At 37.6% G+C, this 17,141-nt stretch overlaps 1 protein-coding gene across 6 annotated transcripts in view; it reads right to left on the bottom strand.

Moving 5' to 3' along the window:
• Nucleotides 1-3,136: 3,136 nt before the first annotated feature.
• The window catches only part of FRS2 (fibroblast growth factor receptor substrate 2), a 65,543-nt gene continuing 51,538 nt past the window's right edge, over nt 3,137-17,141 (bottom strand). For 5 of the 6 annotated variants that reach the window (XM_039344501.1, XM_039344504.1, XM_039344506.1 and 2 more), the window contains 6 exons: nt 14,536-14,632; nt 13,596-13,687; nt 12,757-12,943; nt 8,541-8,699; nt 6,016-6,179; nt 3,137-5,776 (listed from right to left, as the gene is read on the bottom strand). In XM_039344501.1, coding sequence (XP_039200435.1) covers nt 4,787-5,776; nt 6,016-6,179; nt 8,541-8,699; nt 12,757-12,943; nt 13,596-13,661 — 1,566 coding nt within the window. In that variant the 5' untranslated portion in view covers nt 13,662-13,687; nt 14,536-14,632 and the 3' untranslated portion in view covers nt 3,137-4,786. Of the gene's footprint in view, nt 5,777-6,015; nt 6,180-8,540; nt 8,700-12,226; nt 12,323-12,756; nt 12,944-13,595; nt 13,688-14,535; nt 14,633-17,141 lie in introns of those variants that run through there. The other variant, XM_039344507.1, reaches the window with a different exon arrangement.

Raw genomic sequence — 17,141 nt, forward strand, 5'->3', positions numbered from 1 at the left:
GTGTACATGCATTGATCTAGCTCTGATGGCACTTTATTTTGGCAAACTATTACATTTTCCCTTAGGCTTTTCAGTACAAAACTATCATAGTAAAAGGCTTCAAGTGTAGCAGTGTTATCTCATTTCTTGTACCTTTCTATAATACTGAAATTCAGGCTAAATTATCACAAAGTCACAAAAAAATGGATTATCATTACTGAAGGCACTGTATTTTTTAAAAAATTTTATTACTATGCTAATTCCCCTAAATGTTTATTTTCAGTGCTGTCCTGATAAGCACTTTGCAAGTCCAATGCAAATATTAATACTGATGAAAAAAAAGCACTTGAAAATTTGCAATTATGAATTTACCATAATGGATTCTATCCAGGAAAGTGCATGTCATCAGCTAACAGCAGCTAATGAGATGTATTGCCAATCACTGGAAAGATGAAACTATAGAGAAAGGAAATAATTATCTCAATTATTGTCCAACATACTTAGAAGGTAAGATTTAAGTACTGAATACATGAAGAATAGAGAAACAGAAATAGACACAGGTCATAATGCTGAAAGTTTACAACAAATCTTATTTTTCTGATTACATTAGCTTTCCTATTACATTGCACTTGCATATAGCCATCATAGGTATTTTCATAATTTTGGAATTTGAACTTTTTCTACAATCTGGTCTCAAGTGTTTTGGAAATGCAGTACCTAATTTTCAGCCAATACGCTGGCTTCAAAATGAGACAATTGTAGCACAGCACATTTTGTACCAATCTGGAGAAAAACTACTTAAGGCATGGGGTCTAGCAAATAATTCCAGTTAACTGCAATACTGTAGATTAAACTGAGGCGGGCTTGTATATTATTCTGACTTTTGGGGGCTAATGTTCCTTTTAGAGAGTATCCTTAGTCTCCTATATTACTGACAACAAAACCAAAATGTGTGCCAGATAGAATATTAAAACGTCATCACAAAGGAAACATCGATCTTTCCATGATTAAGAGTTCTAGTTGAATGTCTGATATATTCTTACATACTATAACTGGAAGACTTTTCAGACAATTTATTCCCTTAAGCATTCTAGTGAAATAAAAATGAAAGTAAACAGAATAGAAACTTTAGCAGAGACTCCCCTTCTCTGTGTGTATGTACATAAACACACACACACTTCTGGATTTGGAGCCAGTATGCTTCTGGCTGTGCTGTGTGACAATGCCACTGCACTCAAATGTTGCTGTGAACTCCCTAGATAAACCCAATTGGCCACAAAGAAATTGCCTTTTGGTTTGATTGAATACTGTCATATGTTTCCAAAGGTTTTGTTGTTATCTAAACTGCATGTATTTTAGATGTAACATTCTAAATTACTAAGTGTTAGCAATGTTGCTTTTGCTCCAGATCTGGAATACTAAATACTTGCCAAAATGAATAATTATTGATTGAAGAAGTTGGTCCTTTTTTGAAGTGTTAGTATTCTCTGTTACAAATTTATTACTATGATGTGAGATAAAACAAATATAATTTGGGAATAACTGTTTTACTCAAAGCTTAGGGGCTTTTAGTCCTGTTTAATCAGGAACAGATTTCTTAGTGATTCTAGATATTAAATCCCACTTAAATATCCATAGGACAGTATTTTGTGTAGAAAATAGTACATCATTATGACGTTTAGCTATCCAAATGTACTGCCACTGCTACATAATATGAATATTTTTCAGAGTTTCTTTTAAAATATGAATTCCTTTAATTTCTGCATGATTATACTAAGGGCTACATATTATTTTAAATTCAAATAATAAAATCTTACTTTATTTCTATATTGATCGTTCCAATGTTTTCCCATTTTCTCAACTGTTGAAAAAATCAGTACCTTATGGTACAAATGTATGGATGTCTATTGAGAAGTGAAAACAGACTTCAATAGGACTTAGTTCCAAGTAAGTAGATGAAGGATTTCAGCTTTAAACAAAATATATTATGTGGTAACACTGGCCAGAATTGAAATTACCATTCAAATAAAAATGCAATTTTGAAATTTTATAAATAAATGAAACAGTATCATTATGTGCTGATCTATAGAATTCATGCTTTTTAAAGTCCAATGAAGAAATAAGCTTCTTCTATATTTCAGTTTTCTCATGTCTGGTTTGGTTTGGTTTTTCTTTCCCCTAGAAAACCATACTAGCTAAACCACTTTTTTTCTACATTCTCAAAATGCATAAGAATGGCTACCTCTCTATAGATAGTTTTCCAATTACAAGTCATGGCCTCAGGGTGCTTCACAGTCCATAAAGCACTTCTAGCCACCATAAAATGTGCTGCCCCCCCCCCTAGATAACATTTAAAACTGGTTGCACCGTCTCATGATCATGATCTGTAACATTTTTTGCTGATTTTCAGCAAAACATGTCCATTTGGGAAAGTGAATTTGGACTTATGACTGTGTGATTTGCTTAATAACCACAGGATTTGGACTTACGGCCATATGATTTGCTTAACCACCACTGTAAAAAAAATCAGATCTGGTGAGATAGTGTGCCTTGACTTACAACCAGAATTCCAGTCCAATTGTTGTAAATTGAGGATTACCTGTATAAACTTCATAGCTCCTTATAAAAGGTTTTATGTTTTTGAATTATAGATAGAAACTGCTTCATACTGTTATAAACTTTGCACAGCACTGGATACAGTACAGACTTCTAACTGGGAATTTGACAGTCAAAAATAGATTGAAAGGTAAAAAAAATCAGCAAATGGCAAATGTACAGGAAATATTCAGGAGTAATTAAGCTATCAAGTATCTATTAAAGAGTTATGAGTATTACTTTAAGAGAAGACCTATATATTCAGTAGACACTCCATTTTTACTCTTAGTGAAACTGGCTTAAAATGAACATATCAATAACATTACAGAAAAGAGTAGCTTATAACAGAACTGAAAGGATTTTTGCTTATAGATAACAGGGCCACAAACTGTCATTATTCATAGAACTAAAACATATTACTTCTATATGTAAGTCATACAATGTATTAAATCCATCATTCTGACTTTGATACTTCGGTTTGCAATTCCTTTTTAAAGGTTAAACTATGAAAACGTATTACACCATGCCTCTGTAAAAATAACAAATACTTATTGCTCCGAAATGAACATAATGCATCTTTAAATTTGTGAAAGTTGGCTTTCTCTTAATTGACAATATTACAAATGAGCCTTTCCAATACATATGAAAGACACGGAACAAGATGAAAAACAGAAAATATCTTGAACACAAATTACATACAGAATTAAACTACTGATACAACTGAAAAGAGGGAGGTAAAAGAAGATTTTCAAAAGTAAAAGGTAAAAAAAAACCACTGTAGATACTTGATTGTGAATTACATTAAAAATATCTAGAGTATGAGTACCTGTATAAAAGTATAGAAAAAAATGTAGCTGCTATCTAAAGCAAGACAATTTTTAAATTCTTTGATGGAAGGAAACCTGATGGAAAAAAATTAATGCTATATCTCATATAATAGTAGTAGCTGAAATCTTAACAAGTTGGTATATTTAAAAAAATAACACAGAAGTCAAAAACTAAAGAGACCTGTGCATTAGTAGTGCTTTTGAATGCTTTCTTTTTTTTTTTTTAACTTCTGGTTGTATCCTCTCAGAGTGCACGGAACAGTCTGTTCCAGGAGGCCTTTATAGGTCTTTGGAGATCTTCAAAAGCAGCTCTGGAGAAAGTAATAGAACTACACATAAAAAAAAGAGCTAGAAAAGTTGCATTGTGGGTAAATGCAATATCATCCTTTGTGTCCTATATATACAATTTATAGCCCTTAGCCCATAAAGCATAATAGTCCTTTAACAATATCCATCTTCACTTTGCAAAAGGTTTGAAATTATTTAGGTCTATGTCATTTTCCCACTAAACAATGTAACTTCTTCATATTATTACCTGTTGTTATAACTTGAGAAAGAAAGAAAAAAAAATTTTAGAACTGCAACACAAACTTTTTAATAAAATTGTACCAGAGCATGTTTTAAATTACTAGTTGTTGGACTTATGGTTAGTGAATTTAAAGTGCATCTAAAAATCAATGGTAATTTTAAACCAATTCCATGAGCTACATGACATCTGAATGAAATCTTAATGAAGATGTTGATTTCATCCATTTTTATCTCTCCCAAATCAGCCACTAAACAGCATTCTCCTCAATACTAAAAATTGGCTTTGCTAGATTTAATAAAAGGATTTACTATAGAAAGCTGTTCCTATTAGGAGAACTTTGGAGGGTAACAGCTGCCTGTCAGTTCTTTCTCATAAACCCAGCACTCTGGGAAAAAAATTGTATCATGATTTGACAACTGAAGCTGACTAAAATCTTTCTCATTTATACCACACGAAGTCATAAATTCAACTGGGATCTGTAAGTCTATTAATATACTATGAGAAATTTTACTGATTTGCAAATAATGCAAGTTTCAGGCAGCATAGGAGTGTCATAATGCCTTGACAGTGATTTTAGGCACATGGCCGATTTATTATAATTGGCTACTACAACTTTCAGACAATAAGATAGGCACTATAAAAATGGCAAAAATAGTTAAAAGCTGTTTCTATAATTATAAAGTGATAATGTTATTTAATACTTTTTCTACCTTAAATTCCCTTTAAGCAAGCAAATGAAGTATTCAGAAAAATCTATTAACCTATGAAAAGTGATCATTCAAAGATAAAACAGCACTCATCCAATTAAAACAATTCTTCACAAAGGTGCAAATGATTTAACTACTGCTTTTCAGGCTCACATAGGCAGGTCAGTACTGTTATGTCTAGTTTTTCTAGAAGTACCATCGTCTCGTGGCAGTGCTTTCTGCAAGTTCGACATAGCAGCAGTTCTTTCAATATCTATCACAGCATATAGCTCGGTGCGCCTGGTTGGTGTTGGGGGAAGTGGAGTAGTAGGAGTTTTGGGAGTCTGTGGGTTATCAGAGTCACTGCCACCTTCCAAATCAACTTGTATATAATTGAGTTGCCTGTGTTCTGAACTTGGTCGCCTAATATCAAAATTGAAGACCGTAGGGGTACAGTCCCGACGTCTTGCATATTCAACTTTGTGAGCACTTGATGGTACTGTTACATTCTCTGTATTGACATAATTATGCATGGGATCTAAGTTATTATGATAGCCATTCAAAGAGGGAGTCTTTGGTCCTAAACTGTCATCCTCCTCTTTACTTAGCTTATGAGCTTCCCAAACTGGAGGCAAAGAAGGAAGATTTTCGTAATTTAACAGTGCAGTTCTCCTTTGAGCTGAATTGTTGATGTTTTGAGTATCAGAAGTACTGGATGACACTAGACGACCTCTCCTGAGGCCTGGAGCATTAGGGATAGACAATCTATTTACATTTTCATATGTTAGTTTATTACCAGAAGAAACCTCTTTGCGTTCATCACTGTCATATCCAGTATCCCATTCACTGTTACTATTTCCACCAGCTTGAGTACTGCTACCACTTGTTTCAGTATTGTTCCCACTAATTTGAATACTGTTCCCACTTGATTCCAGTTTTTCCTTCTCCATTAACTGTCGCTGGACAGGGGTAGGGCCCAAAACAAATTTGACTCCTTCAGGTTCCAGTACAATCTGGGCATCCCTGCTATCAGAGCAAGTCTCTTCTTCCCTTCCCTTGTTTGTTTCTGCAATGGGAACCTTTTGTTCCAGAGGTGTGCGTGCAGTTGGTTTGTTTTTTCTTTCCTCCTGTACGCCTGTTGTATTCACATATGTATGGACCTGCAAAAGATGAGAGTCAAATGTCAATCTTATACATTACCATATTCTTTTTTGATCCTGATCACATAGATTTATTGTATCCAACAGTGGTATATAATAATGTAGACATCCAGTAAACATAAAACTGGATTCAACGTACTTCCATCATATACAGGGCATATTTTAGCAGTGTTAATATAAATATATAATAATGGCTAGTTACAATAGAATTAGAATATGGAAAATTCAGAATAACTTACTTGTTCCTCCGCTACAAGTAGGGGGTGTGTGGATTCTTCACCTACTGAAGGAAGACGTGCACTTCCTACTGAAGGGTGTCTGCTGGAAGGATGTGACGAGGCATCTCCATAGGAGGGGTGCCTTGGGTACCCATTAGGTAAATTCTGCCCACTTAATCCAGGTGCTGGTTAAAAAGAAAATCCAATTATTCCATTGATATCAATAATATTATTCCTTCAAAAATATATATTAATAAATACTAATTCACTACAAGTTAGATTATAACAACTGCAGGGACTTGTCCAGAGAGTTGCCAGGAGTCAAAAACTCAAAAAGCACACAGACTCAAACACGGTAATAAAGAGCTCAACAGAATTTCATATCAGCATTTTATCTTAAGGAAAGCAAATTTTGTACTTTCTGCTCAGGACAGAAAGTATTAAAATGGCCCCTAGAGCAAAAGGCCATATATATTAAAAACTGGATACATGTCTAAAAGGACAGTAAATAAAAATAAAAACGAATGCAATTCTTGGGTTTGGCCTGCTCTGCATTAGACTTTACTCATTAAAATTTATAACTCACACCAATCTCAAGACTTGGAGTAATTATTTATTGATTTTTAATAAGTAACAAAAATGAGAAAAAAGAGCAAAAAAACAAAGACAACAGGGGATACATACATTGTCAGAGAGAAAAAGAAAAACACATAAAACATGCTTTAACAAAAAAGTGAAAAAACAAAGAAAAAACATAGCATGGTAGGTCATTATAACAATAAACAGTTATAATTCTATCTATATACAGTGCATTCAGAAAATATTCAGATCTTCACTTTTGTCAATTTTGTTGTGCTTCAGCCAGATTCTACAGTTGTTGAAATTCATTTTTTTTATTAATCTATAGAGCTTGGTGCACCATCACCCAGCTCCTCCCTCTTCTTGAAAGCAAAAAAATTTCTTCACTACCCTGTTTTCCAGCTCTGGCATATTTCTCTCCTGCTGCAGAGAATCAGAGTTCGTGAGACTAAAAAAGTTCAGTCAGACCTTCCAACTTTGCGAGATCTTTTTTTTTTTCCCCACGAGAAGTTGGAAGGTCTCACTGAACTTTTTTAGTCTCACGAACTCTGTTTCCCTGCAGCAGGAGAGAAATGTGCCAGAGCTGGAAAGCAGGTTAGTGAAGAATTTTTTTTATTTTCGGGAAGAGGGAGGAGCTGGGCGATGGTGCACCAAGCTCTATAGCAGCGCTGGGAGAAGCGGCAGGAAACGGGGCTGCCATTTTGAGAAAAAAGAAGAGAGATACGGGGCGATGCAGGGTGGCAAGCAAGTGCTCTTCTCTGCTCTACATCGTTATGCAGAGTCGTTCTCTCCAGTGGCGGTGACGAAAGGCTGGAGGAGGGAGGTGGCGGTCACAGCACAAGCCTTGGGAGAGTTGGTAGAGGAGGAGGCGGCTGCCACTAGGCAGGTGATCTGTGGGCCAGAGCATAAAGAAAGCCCCTCCAGCGGCACACAGCAGCAGCGGAGCCTTTCACTGTCACTCCCCCTGGCTCCAAAATGGCAGAGGAGAACCAGACCTACCCCACCCATCCTCCGTAGGGTAGCATGGCAGTCCGGAAGGGGACTGAAAGGGAGCAAGGAATGGCCTGGCTGGGGGGGGGGGGCTGAAGTAAGCGGGTGCGGGGCGTGTGAGGCAGCTCCACCCCCTCCCTCACCTCGTGGCGGCAGTGGTATGATGTGCTGTGCGGCCTCCTGCCACACTGAGGCAGCCAGGTGGGACGGAGTGGGCGGGGTTCTAATTAGGGCTTATTTTTGCAGTAGGGCTTATATTAGACACACCCCCACAAATCAGGGTAGGTCTTTTTTGGGGGGTGGGGTTTATTTTTCGGGAAGCACAGTAGCAAATATATGTAAATCCCAGGACAAAGCCCTATTCTGAAGTCTTTCCAAGAGATCACCTCAGTACAGCCAGAGGGCCAATATGTCTTAGTTGCTTTTATACAGTAGGCCTCTCCAATTTAAACTCTGTCCTGACTCCACAGTAAGTTGTCATAGCTCACTCTGCTGACAACATTCCCCACCCCTCCAGAAACTTTCAGTAACAGTTGCTAACATTCCATTCTTATCAGGTGTCATCTTGAAAAAAAATATACAGAATTGAATCCCTTATGACACATTATTTTAGTCCACTAATTCCTATATATTTCCTCTAAGATATTAACCATCATGTGGTATGAAAATTATGTGTAATACCGTATATGCCGGCGTATTAGGCGACCCGGCGTATAAGACAACCCCCGTCTTTATAGCTGGGCCGCATTCCTAGAACGTCGTCTTATACGCCGGAAACTACCAGTATTTCCGGCATATAAGACGACTCGGCGTATAAGACGACCCCCGTCTTTGGCGCCGATTTCAGCGCTCGCGGAAGTCGTCTTATACGCTGGCATTTACAGTAATTATCACTTGAAACATTCAGAGTAAAAAAAATTGGCAACCTTAACAAATCATATCAGCCTAGTCAATGAACCACTCATACATCAACTTACTGGTAGGTGTGAGAGGTGTTCTTGGAATCTCAATCTCTGTTTGATGTAGACTCCTTTCTACAACTGGTTCTTCTACTACATTTATACTATTATTTTGCATGATTTCCTGCAGCATATTAAACAGTTCCTCTGCACGAGCACACTTAAAGGCAAATATCCCTGCAGAAACATATATTAGACATCACTATAATGTATGTATGCATTATCCTTTTACTCATATACCTGTTAATGAAAGAGATCTATTATATTTAATATTAAAATTTTTAACAATTATAAGTTCCTGCAATTCCCAAGGAGAATTTTTGGTGTCTATATCAGAAAACTATTTTCAAGACTGTAATTGCAGACTGAGAACTTTGGAGTACACTTATAGCCTAATGTGCTTAGCACAGGACATGATATTACTCAGGAACTATTGCCTCTTATAAGAACATACTGTGTTTCCCCAAAAGTAAGACCCTGTCTTACTTTTGGGCTCTGAAGTAAGTACTAGGTTTTACTTTTGGGGAGGGCTTACTTTTTGCCAGTACCAGTACCAGTAGGCCACGAGCATGCGGGGGATGGGGCAGGGCCTGTACATGGGGTGAAGAAGTAACACGGCGGCAAAAGCATGATGGCGGACTGGTGCAACCATGGTGGGGGGCGATGGAAAGGCTGCCGAACCTGATGCAGGGTGAGTTGGCTCAGATCCAGAGTGCTGCCCTGCCACTGGCCTGCCAGGCGAGATCTCAAGAAGTTAAAAAGTATGACTGAACTTTTTTTTTGTCCCACAAACATGCGGCGAAAGCTGAGAAGCAAACAGAGAAACGCAATGCAGCTGAAAGGCAGGTTAGTAAAAAAATGCTCGGGGAGGCAAGGGCATCTGGGTGGGGGCGGACGTGGCAACCTTACCCTGCGCAGCTTTGGCAGGTGTCTGGCAGGCGCAGAGAAGCAACTCCACCCCCCTGCCACCTGCCTTGCCTCCTCACCTCATGGCGGTGGCAGCAGCAGCCGGGCAAAAGGTGATCCGGCAGGAGCAGCCGGTAGAGGCCAATAGCGCCCAGTCAGCATGAGAGCTGCAGCGCATGCCAGGGACCGAAGAGCACTAGGTTCAGCCCTTAACCCAGCACCTGCAGCATCGAGTAGGTGTGCAGGCTGGTGCTCAAGCAGCCCAAAGGTGAAGGTGTGCCAGCATGGTTCCACAGGCGGCCACTGGTGAACGGTCCTGGTAGGCTGGCACTCTGGATTTGGGCCAACATACCTCATGCAAGGCAGGAGCAGCCCAGTAGGGCAGCCCAGAGCAGCACAATCAGGTGGGCAAAGAGCCCCATGAGGCAGAAGCAGCACAGGCAGCCACTTGGCTGCCACACGGTACCCAATGCGACCAAGAAATGTCCCAGCAGCAGTAGGACCAGCAGGCAGGGCAGGCAGAGGCTGGGGCTCACCGAGGGTTTAGTTCATTGCGAGCTCAGGCAAGCAGACAGTGGGACAGAGAGGGCACTGGCGACCGCTGGTAAAGGGCCCTGGCAGGCCAGCAGTGGGGGGGGGGCTGTTGGCTGCATGGAAGATCTGAACTGACTCGCCCTGCCTTGTACTAGGGCTTACTTTCGGGTGAGGGCTTATATTTAGCCCACCCCAAAAAAATCAGCTGGGGCTTATTTTTGGATTAGGGTTTACTTTTGGGGAAACATAGTAGTTTCACAATTAATACATTTCAAGTTTTCTGGTCAATTATAGTACCAAAATTAATGTAAACTTCCTACATAAAGTAAGAAGGATCTAACACAAGATGCACAGTCCAGATTCACGTCACCATTAAAACCTAAAGGACCAGAAGACAGATATGAATAGAACAAATAAAATAAATCCTGATTTTTTCTCAAGGATTGAAAACAGAAACAAAATAAGAAGTATCAAAGATTTTCCTCTAGAGTTGTTCCATGAAACCCAACTTATTCTCATTAGTAAAAGAAAACAGTATAGTTGCAGTGTTGTATTATTTTCCCATTGAAAGCATTAAGTTGACATTCTTATTAGCAACTGTGTCTTTGCTATTGCTAGCTTATCTAACATCAAACATTTAATTAAATAATATTAAAACAATTATGTACTATTCTATTCAAGCCAGTAATAAATTTCAACTCAATACCCCCCTTTAAATAGTAACCTGTTGACTTATGTGTCATGCAAACTTTCTAACGGTAGATAGGCCATGCACAATACTATACTGTCTGGGATGATGCTATCTTTGAAGAAAATTGTCTAGGCTTCAAGGAAAGTAGGTTTTTAAACTTGAAATGTATTAAGAATTTTCTCTTATAGAGCAATTTTAACAAATGTGATTCTAAATAATAAGACTTTTAAAATGCTTCCATTCTATACCAACTGGAGTTGACATTATGAAAGCTGTAGTGCAGCAGTCCCCAAACTTGTGGGCACCAGGAACTGGTTCCATGGAGAGAGATTTTTCTGCGGACCGGAGGGGGTGTGGTTTCACATGCTGCCCGCATCCCATGGATGGGGCATTGCTTGTTTGCGCGGCCCGGTTTGTGGCATGCAATGGACATGGACCAGTGGTTGGAAACCCCTGCTGTAATGTATAACCAATAACTTCAATACACAGTGAAGACTAGCATTTTAAGATAAAACTATTTTTACAGAGTTACTTAATGCTGAAACATACAACTCGTACAAACAGGAAAATAATATTATACTACACATTAGTGATAAATTAATAATTTGGATAATTAGATAATAATCCATAAAGACATACATTATTTATACTGCATGTAACCATACTTCCTGAACAAAAAGCTGAAATGTTGATAAATAGATGGGGTCATGTTTGTGTGTTGTCAAATATAATTGGATCCTGAAAATATGGTTAAATATTTCTATTTACATGAGCTTAGTTTTTAAAATGCAATAAAAATGATACTTAACTTTTGAGAATATAAACATGTTTACAATTTATGTCACTTATCTACACATGAATAGTGTGGGAGAGACTAAACTGAGATGTGATTTATACAAGGCCATTATGTGAGTTCAATGACTTACAAATGCACTTCCCCGATATTTACTTTCAGCAGAAGTACATTGTATACCAACATGAAGTTCCAAATAGCCACTGATAAAAACTATCCTCTATGAAATTGTTTAATTTTTTCTTAAAGCTCTCTAAATTAGTAGCCATCATACCTCCTTGAAGCAATCAATTTCTCATTTTATAACAATTTTTTTTAACTCATACTAAAGCCATTACCTGGATTCAGTTGTAAAAAAAGAAAGAGAAAACATAAATCTAGTTCCTTTCCAGCATTTTATCTTTCTGTGGTCCATTTTTAAATTAAAAATCTTTCTTAATAGGAAAAGTGCTATTGTATCGTCATCATACCACTCTATATTTTCTCCTAATTTCCCTATGTGACTACAGATTTTGGCCATTGTATTTTTTTTTGAAATCCAATAAACTCTAATTGAAACATGTCTTTTTCCTGCTGTCACTGATCATTCAATTGATGGTGTACAGGTGAATGGAAACATGACTTTAAAATTACTTTCTTGACCAGTGAATGCCAATTAGGTTAATACTGTCTAATGTCAATAAACTTCCTTAACAACATAATCCTATGTTGCAGGACATCATTTCAGGATGAAAAGGTTGGGTTTCCTTCTCCAAATACTGTATATAGTATAGTTCCAACCTTATGGTGAAGAGGGGGAATCTGATAGACACCATTCCTAATTTCCTTTCATGCCAGGTTCTTTCTGTCACTGGTTATCTCTGGTTTTGGAAAGGCCTAAAAAAAGGGGCGAGGGGGGAGGCAGAAAGCAGATGAGCATGACTAAGCTTGCAGACTTTCTTTGATGTACCCATCCCTCTGCCAGACACAACATTCAGCCAGCTCTCATATTGATCTAAATACACTTTTTCCATTTGCCTGCAATGGAAGTTTTTAAAACTATGGGATAGCAAACAGTGGCCTTCTGCTTTGTCAGTAGGTTATCAATAGGGCTTTGAACTTGTCAGAGCACTTCAGAAGCTCAAAAGAATATCCATAACAGAAATTTCATTTAGATCAAATAATTCATTTAGATCAACTAAGTACAGTTGATCCAGGTTGGTTAATACTATGTATTTCTAAGTCTTCATATGTCACCAATACTATTAGCTTTACCTTATATATGAATTCCATTTAACAGACTTATAAAATAGGGAACTATTTATACATACCTGGTCCAGTTTGACATCTTCGTCCACTTTCAAATGAGAAAAGATTGGAATCATAGCCATAACGGCGCAGACAGAGATAATGCCACTTGACAGAATCCCGTTTACGGGTATACAAGATTAATTCTGTATCTGTAAGTTCCATTATACCAGAACCCAATTCATTACCATCATCATCCACATTAATAACCTAGAAAATATATTTTTCAGAAAATAAATATATGATTCACATAATCAAGCTCAAATATTTATTTATACACAACCATATACTTTACTAAATATAATTGAGCAAATATTTATTAAAAACTGCTAAATAACAGAAAATAAATTTAGCATAAGCTCATTGGTATTTTATTTATTCCCAAAATATGAACATGTTTCTACATATCACAAAATATATTTCATATCTTTCCATCAAATAGATACAATTTATCCCAAAGATTTGGTGATATGAATTATTATATCAACTGTTTCTAGTCTGAAAATGTTACACAAGAAAATATCCAAATAATTTCTGTGGTAAATAATAGAGACATTCTATACACTAAGTAGCACAGATAATATAGCAGAGTATGGAGTATGATTTTTTTTGCAATTATTTGATTTACAGTGCTCAAAATCTATTAGTTCTGCACTAATGGGAGTTATAGTCCAAAATATACAAACACAGATTGCCTAGTATCTCAACCTTACTTAGCTCTTACTTTAACAACCAACTTGAAAATTGAGTAGGTTTTTAAAAATTACCACACAAATCTCCATCATTCCTTACAATTAATATTTTTTCTTTCTCAATCTCAAGTAAGAACTTTGCACTCAAAAGTTTCCATGTAGAATTGTACCTTAAATTTGTTTCGATGGTTATCAGGGACTGCTTCTTTATCAGGACAGCTACAACAGCTACCCATGACTTCTTTAGAAGACCGTATGATTACTATACCGCAGTAAAGAGAATTGTTTTAAAGATAAATGCAATATAAAGAATGGAAAATGAAATGCAAATAACTGCAAAGTATTAAAAACATGATAGATATTATAAAGAAATATAAAGAGATCAAATGTAAAGATGTCTTAAATATATTATGTTTAAATGCTTGAATAATGAAGAAGGAACTCCATATTTCTAAAATATTGTATTTTTAATAATAATTCATTTAATAATAATGCTCTTGATGTTTCCCTATACAAAGGAAAGGTAACAAGGGCGAATGCAAAAGTTATATGAAACTTAGTTTATTAAGTATGCTTGAGAAAGTGCTGGGCAGAATTTAATGAAGCTAAATGATTTGCAGCAAACATTAGACTGCTTGATGTAACAAGATCTTAAAATGGAAAAGAAAAGCAAATGCTGCAGATTTTACACAAATAATGAAAAACTACGGGAAATAGATCAATGTGTATACCATGGTAGAATGTTTGGATGGAAAAATGTTAAGATATAAATGTTCTAGCAGAAAGGTAATGCGAGTATCTCTTTCTTTTAAAAGGGTTATAGCTAGAATACAATAGTAAACTGGCAAAGGTACTTACTGCCACAGAAATAACTTGAGCGTGAAAATAAAAGCTGGAAAAACCACAATTTGTATTATCAAATAACTTTACAATCTTTTTTAGCTAATTGGAAAGCACAATAAAAACTCTGTTTTTGGGGGCAAGAACTACTTACATTCCATCTACTTACAGACCAGGAAATATAATAACAACTGTATACCTTGTAATTCATATACAGGATGAGTTCAGATTCTGATAGAGAAACATCTGGTTGAAAGTAAATATACTCACCTAGATTTGGCCATTAATATTCGTAGCCTCTGATATAGCAATAGTAATCCTTTCATACTTCAAAACATCATGTTTTCTTTCCAGACAGTTGCTTGATCTATAAATGAAAGTTTGAACAAACTGTAAAACAAATTAAAACAACAGCTTTAAATAAAAAACTGGCTCTGAAACAAAAGAGTGGTTACTATTCTGTTCTGAACCATTACTAATTTATATTCCTAATGAACAGCCACTATAGGGTATATGTTTTTTTATATGTAACTAAAAAGAAACTACTTTTTGAGTTCAGTGTACAACGGAAGACACTCCTCTGGGAACTCTTCTGTCAAAGTAGTGTTAGATGATAACTTTTGCACATTTATTTTAATAGAGCATATTCAGAAAAAGTTTTAGGTATTTTGCATCCAGCAATCTTGATTTCTGTATTGTGAATAGCACTGCACAATCAACATGCCATTCTATTAAAAGCTAGGTATGTAGTATTGATTCCTGTACATTCTGCTAAAGCGGTTAACACTCATCCCTCACAATATTGCATTGCAATTCTTGTCATCCTGTAGCCTCTATTATATTGGCTAAAGGGTTGTAATTCAACATTAGGAGAGCTACATATTGCTTTCCTCAGCCTAGATTAGCAAATCATATGTAGTGTCTTATCTTGTACTTAAATTACATGAAGATAGCCATTAATATTGTACTTGTGATGATTCTCTTAATGACTACAATGAGAATGGATGCTGTAAGCTGGGTGTAGTCAGTTTTACTTTACAACCATGTTGCTTAGCAGTAAATTTGCCAGTCCTAATTGTGGTTGTAAGTTAGGACAAAGGAATGGAAAAACAATTTAGTAGTGATAGTTTAGACCAGCGGTTCTCAACCTTTGGGTCGGGACCCCATTCGGGGTCGAACGACCATTTCACGGGGATTGCCAAACAACGCAGTCCGCCATTTTTCCCCCCTTTTCCTTAGCTGTGCTACTCCCTTTTATTCTATTGGCTTTTGAAAGCCAACAGAATAGACTCTCTCGAATAGAGTCTAATTCTATTGGCTTTCAAAAGCCAATAGGAATTGTCCAGGCTGTCTCTGCCCTGCTGAGCCCGCCAAAAGTCCCATTCTACAAACAGTGCTGCAAGTTGTCTGCAGCGAAGGCGAGCTGTCTGGAAGTTTCCACCCCTCCCTGCTGAGCAACTACTAAAAATGTAAGTAAAAAAGGGCCAGGGGTGGGAGGCCGGCGGGCGCAGGAAGGGTTGCTGGCGCGCGTGGGGCCTAGCGGGTGCCTTATCTCCCTTGGTCTGGGCCAGCTGGTGGCCCAGCCAGTGGTCAGCTTGCTCAGTCTCTGCCGCTTGCCAGCTACGCCTCGGCCGGCGCAGGGGGCGGTACCACGCATGTGCGGTGCTCCCGGGCAGGGAAAGTCCTCGACTTACAACCGGTTGGGGGTCATGGCATTAAAAAGATTGAGAACCACTGGTTTAGACAATGAGCAGCAAACTACCAGAAAGGTTTGACTTAAAAAAACTATATTTGTACATCTAGCCATCTCTCACTAAACCACATTTTAGCTTTTAACCATGATGTATCAAATCTGATTGGTTCTAATAATTGTGTGGATTAATATCTAGATGCTAGTATTTAAGTAGCAAATTTAAATTAAATGCTAATGGGGCAGCAGAATTAGATTCTATTTATTTAATCAGTTTGAAAAGCTGCCCATCTCAGCAGTGAACAATAACGAATAGTATAAAAACAATGATATTTTGAATTCAAAAATTAAAATACATAGCAGTTGAGAAAAACAACAGTCAGTAATGCTAATACAGCCAGGAAACAGGCTCTTCACATACTGAGGACCCCAGGGCTGTCCTGGTCTTTACTGGTCTACAAAAAGACTGCAGGGTCAGGGTCTAATCTCCAGAGGGAGAATAAAGGGTGGGCACTACAGGAGAAAAGGAAGGCCTCTTGGCCCTTGTCAATCAGTACTCCTTAGCCAATGCATGCCCATCCTGCCGAACCAGATTGGATGAGTAGAAATGAAATTATCTCCTTTAAACTTCAAACTTCTTGCATTAGAAAAAATTGTCAACTTCAATATTAAGGGGCAAGGAGAGAAATGTGTTAATATTAAACTTCAGTACAGGTAATCCTCGACTTACAATAGTTCATTTAGTGACCATTCAAAGTTACAATAGCATGGAAAAAGTGACATGACCATTTTTCAGTTACAACCTTTGCAACTTCCCCATGGTCATGTGATCAAAATTCAGATGGTTCATACCGTGTTTTCCCGAAAATAAGGCCTACCCTGAAAATAAGCCCTAGCTTGATTTTTGGGGGGTGGGCCTAATATAAGCCCTACCCCAAAAATAAGCCCGTTTTGGGGTGAGACATTCATCTAAAAATCAAGCTAGGGTGGGGGGGTGTAATTGTCCCATGCGCCCCACACCCACTTACCATGTAGCCAGGCCTCCCCTTGCTGGCCCACTTCTTCTGCAGCATCTTCTGCAGCCAGGCCTACATTTCTCAGTCACAGGCCTTTCCAGAAGGCCACTGCAGCTGAGAACCGAGCTATAGATTCAATCCATAGCTCGGTTCCGCAAGACCTCTGCAGC

Source organism: Crotalus tigris, unplaced genomic scaffold, assembly GCF_016545835.1.
Source record: "Crotalus tigris isolate CLP2741 ecotype Arizona unplaced genomic scaffold, ASM1654583v1 scf7180000017916.3911339, whole genome shotgun sequence".
Lineage (NCBI taxonomy): Eukaryota > Metazoa > Chordata > Lepidosauria > Squamata > Viperidae > Crotalus > Crotalus tigris.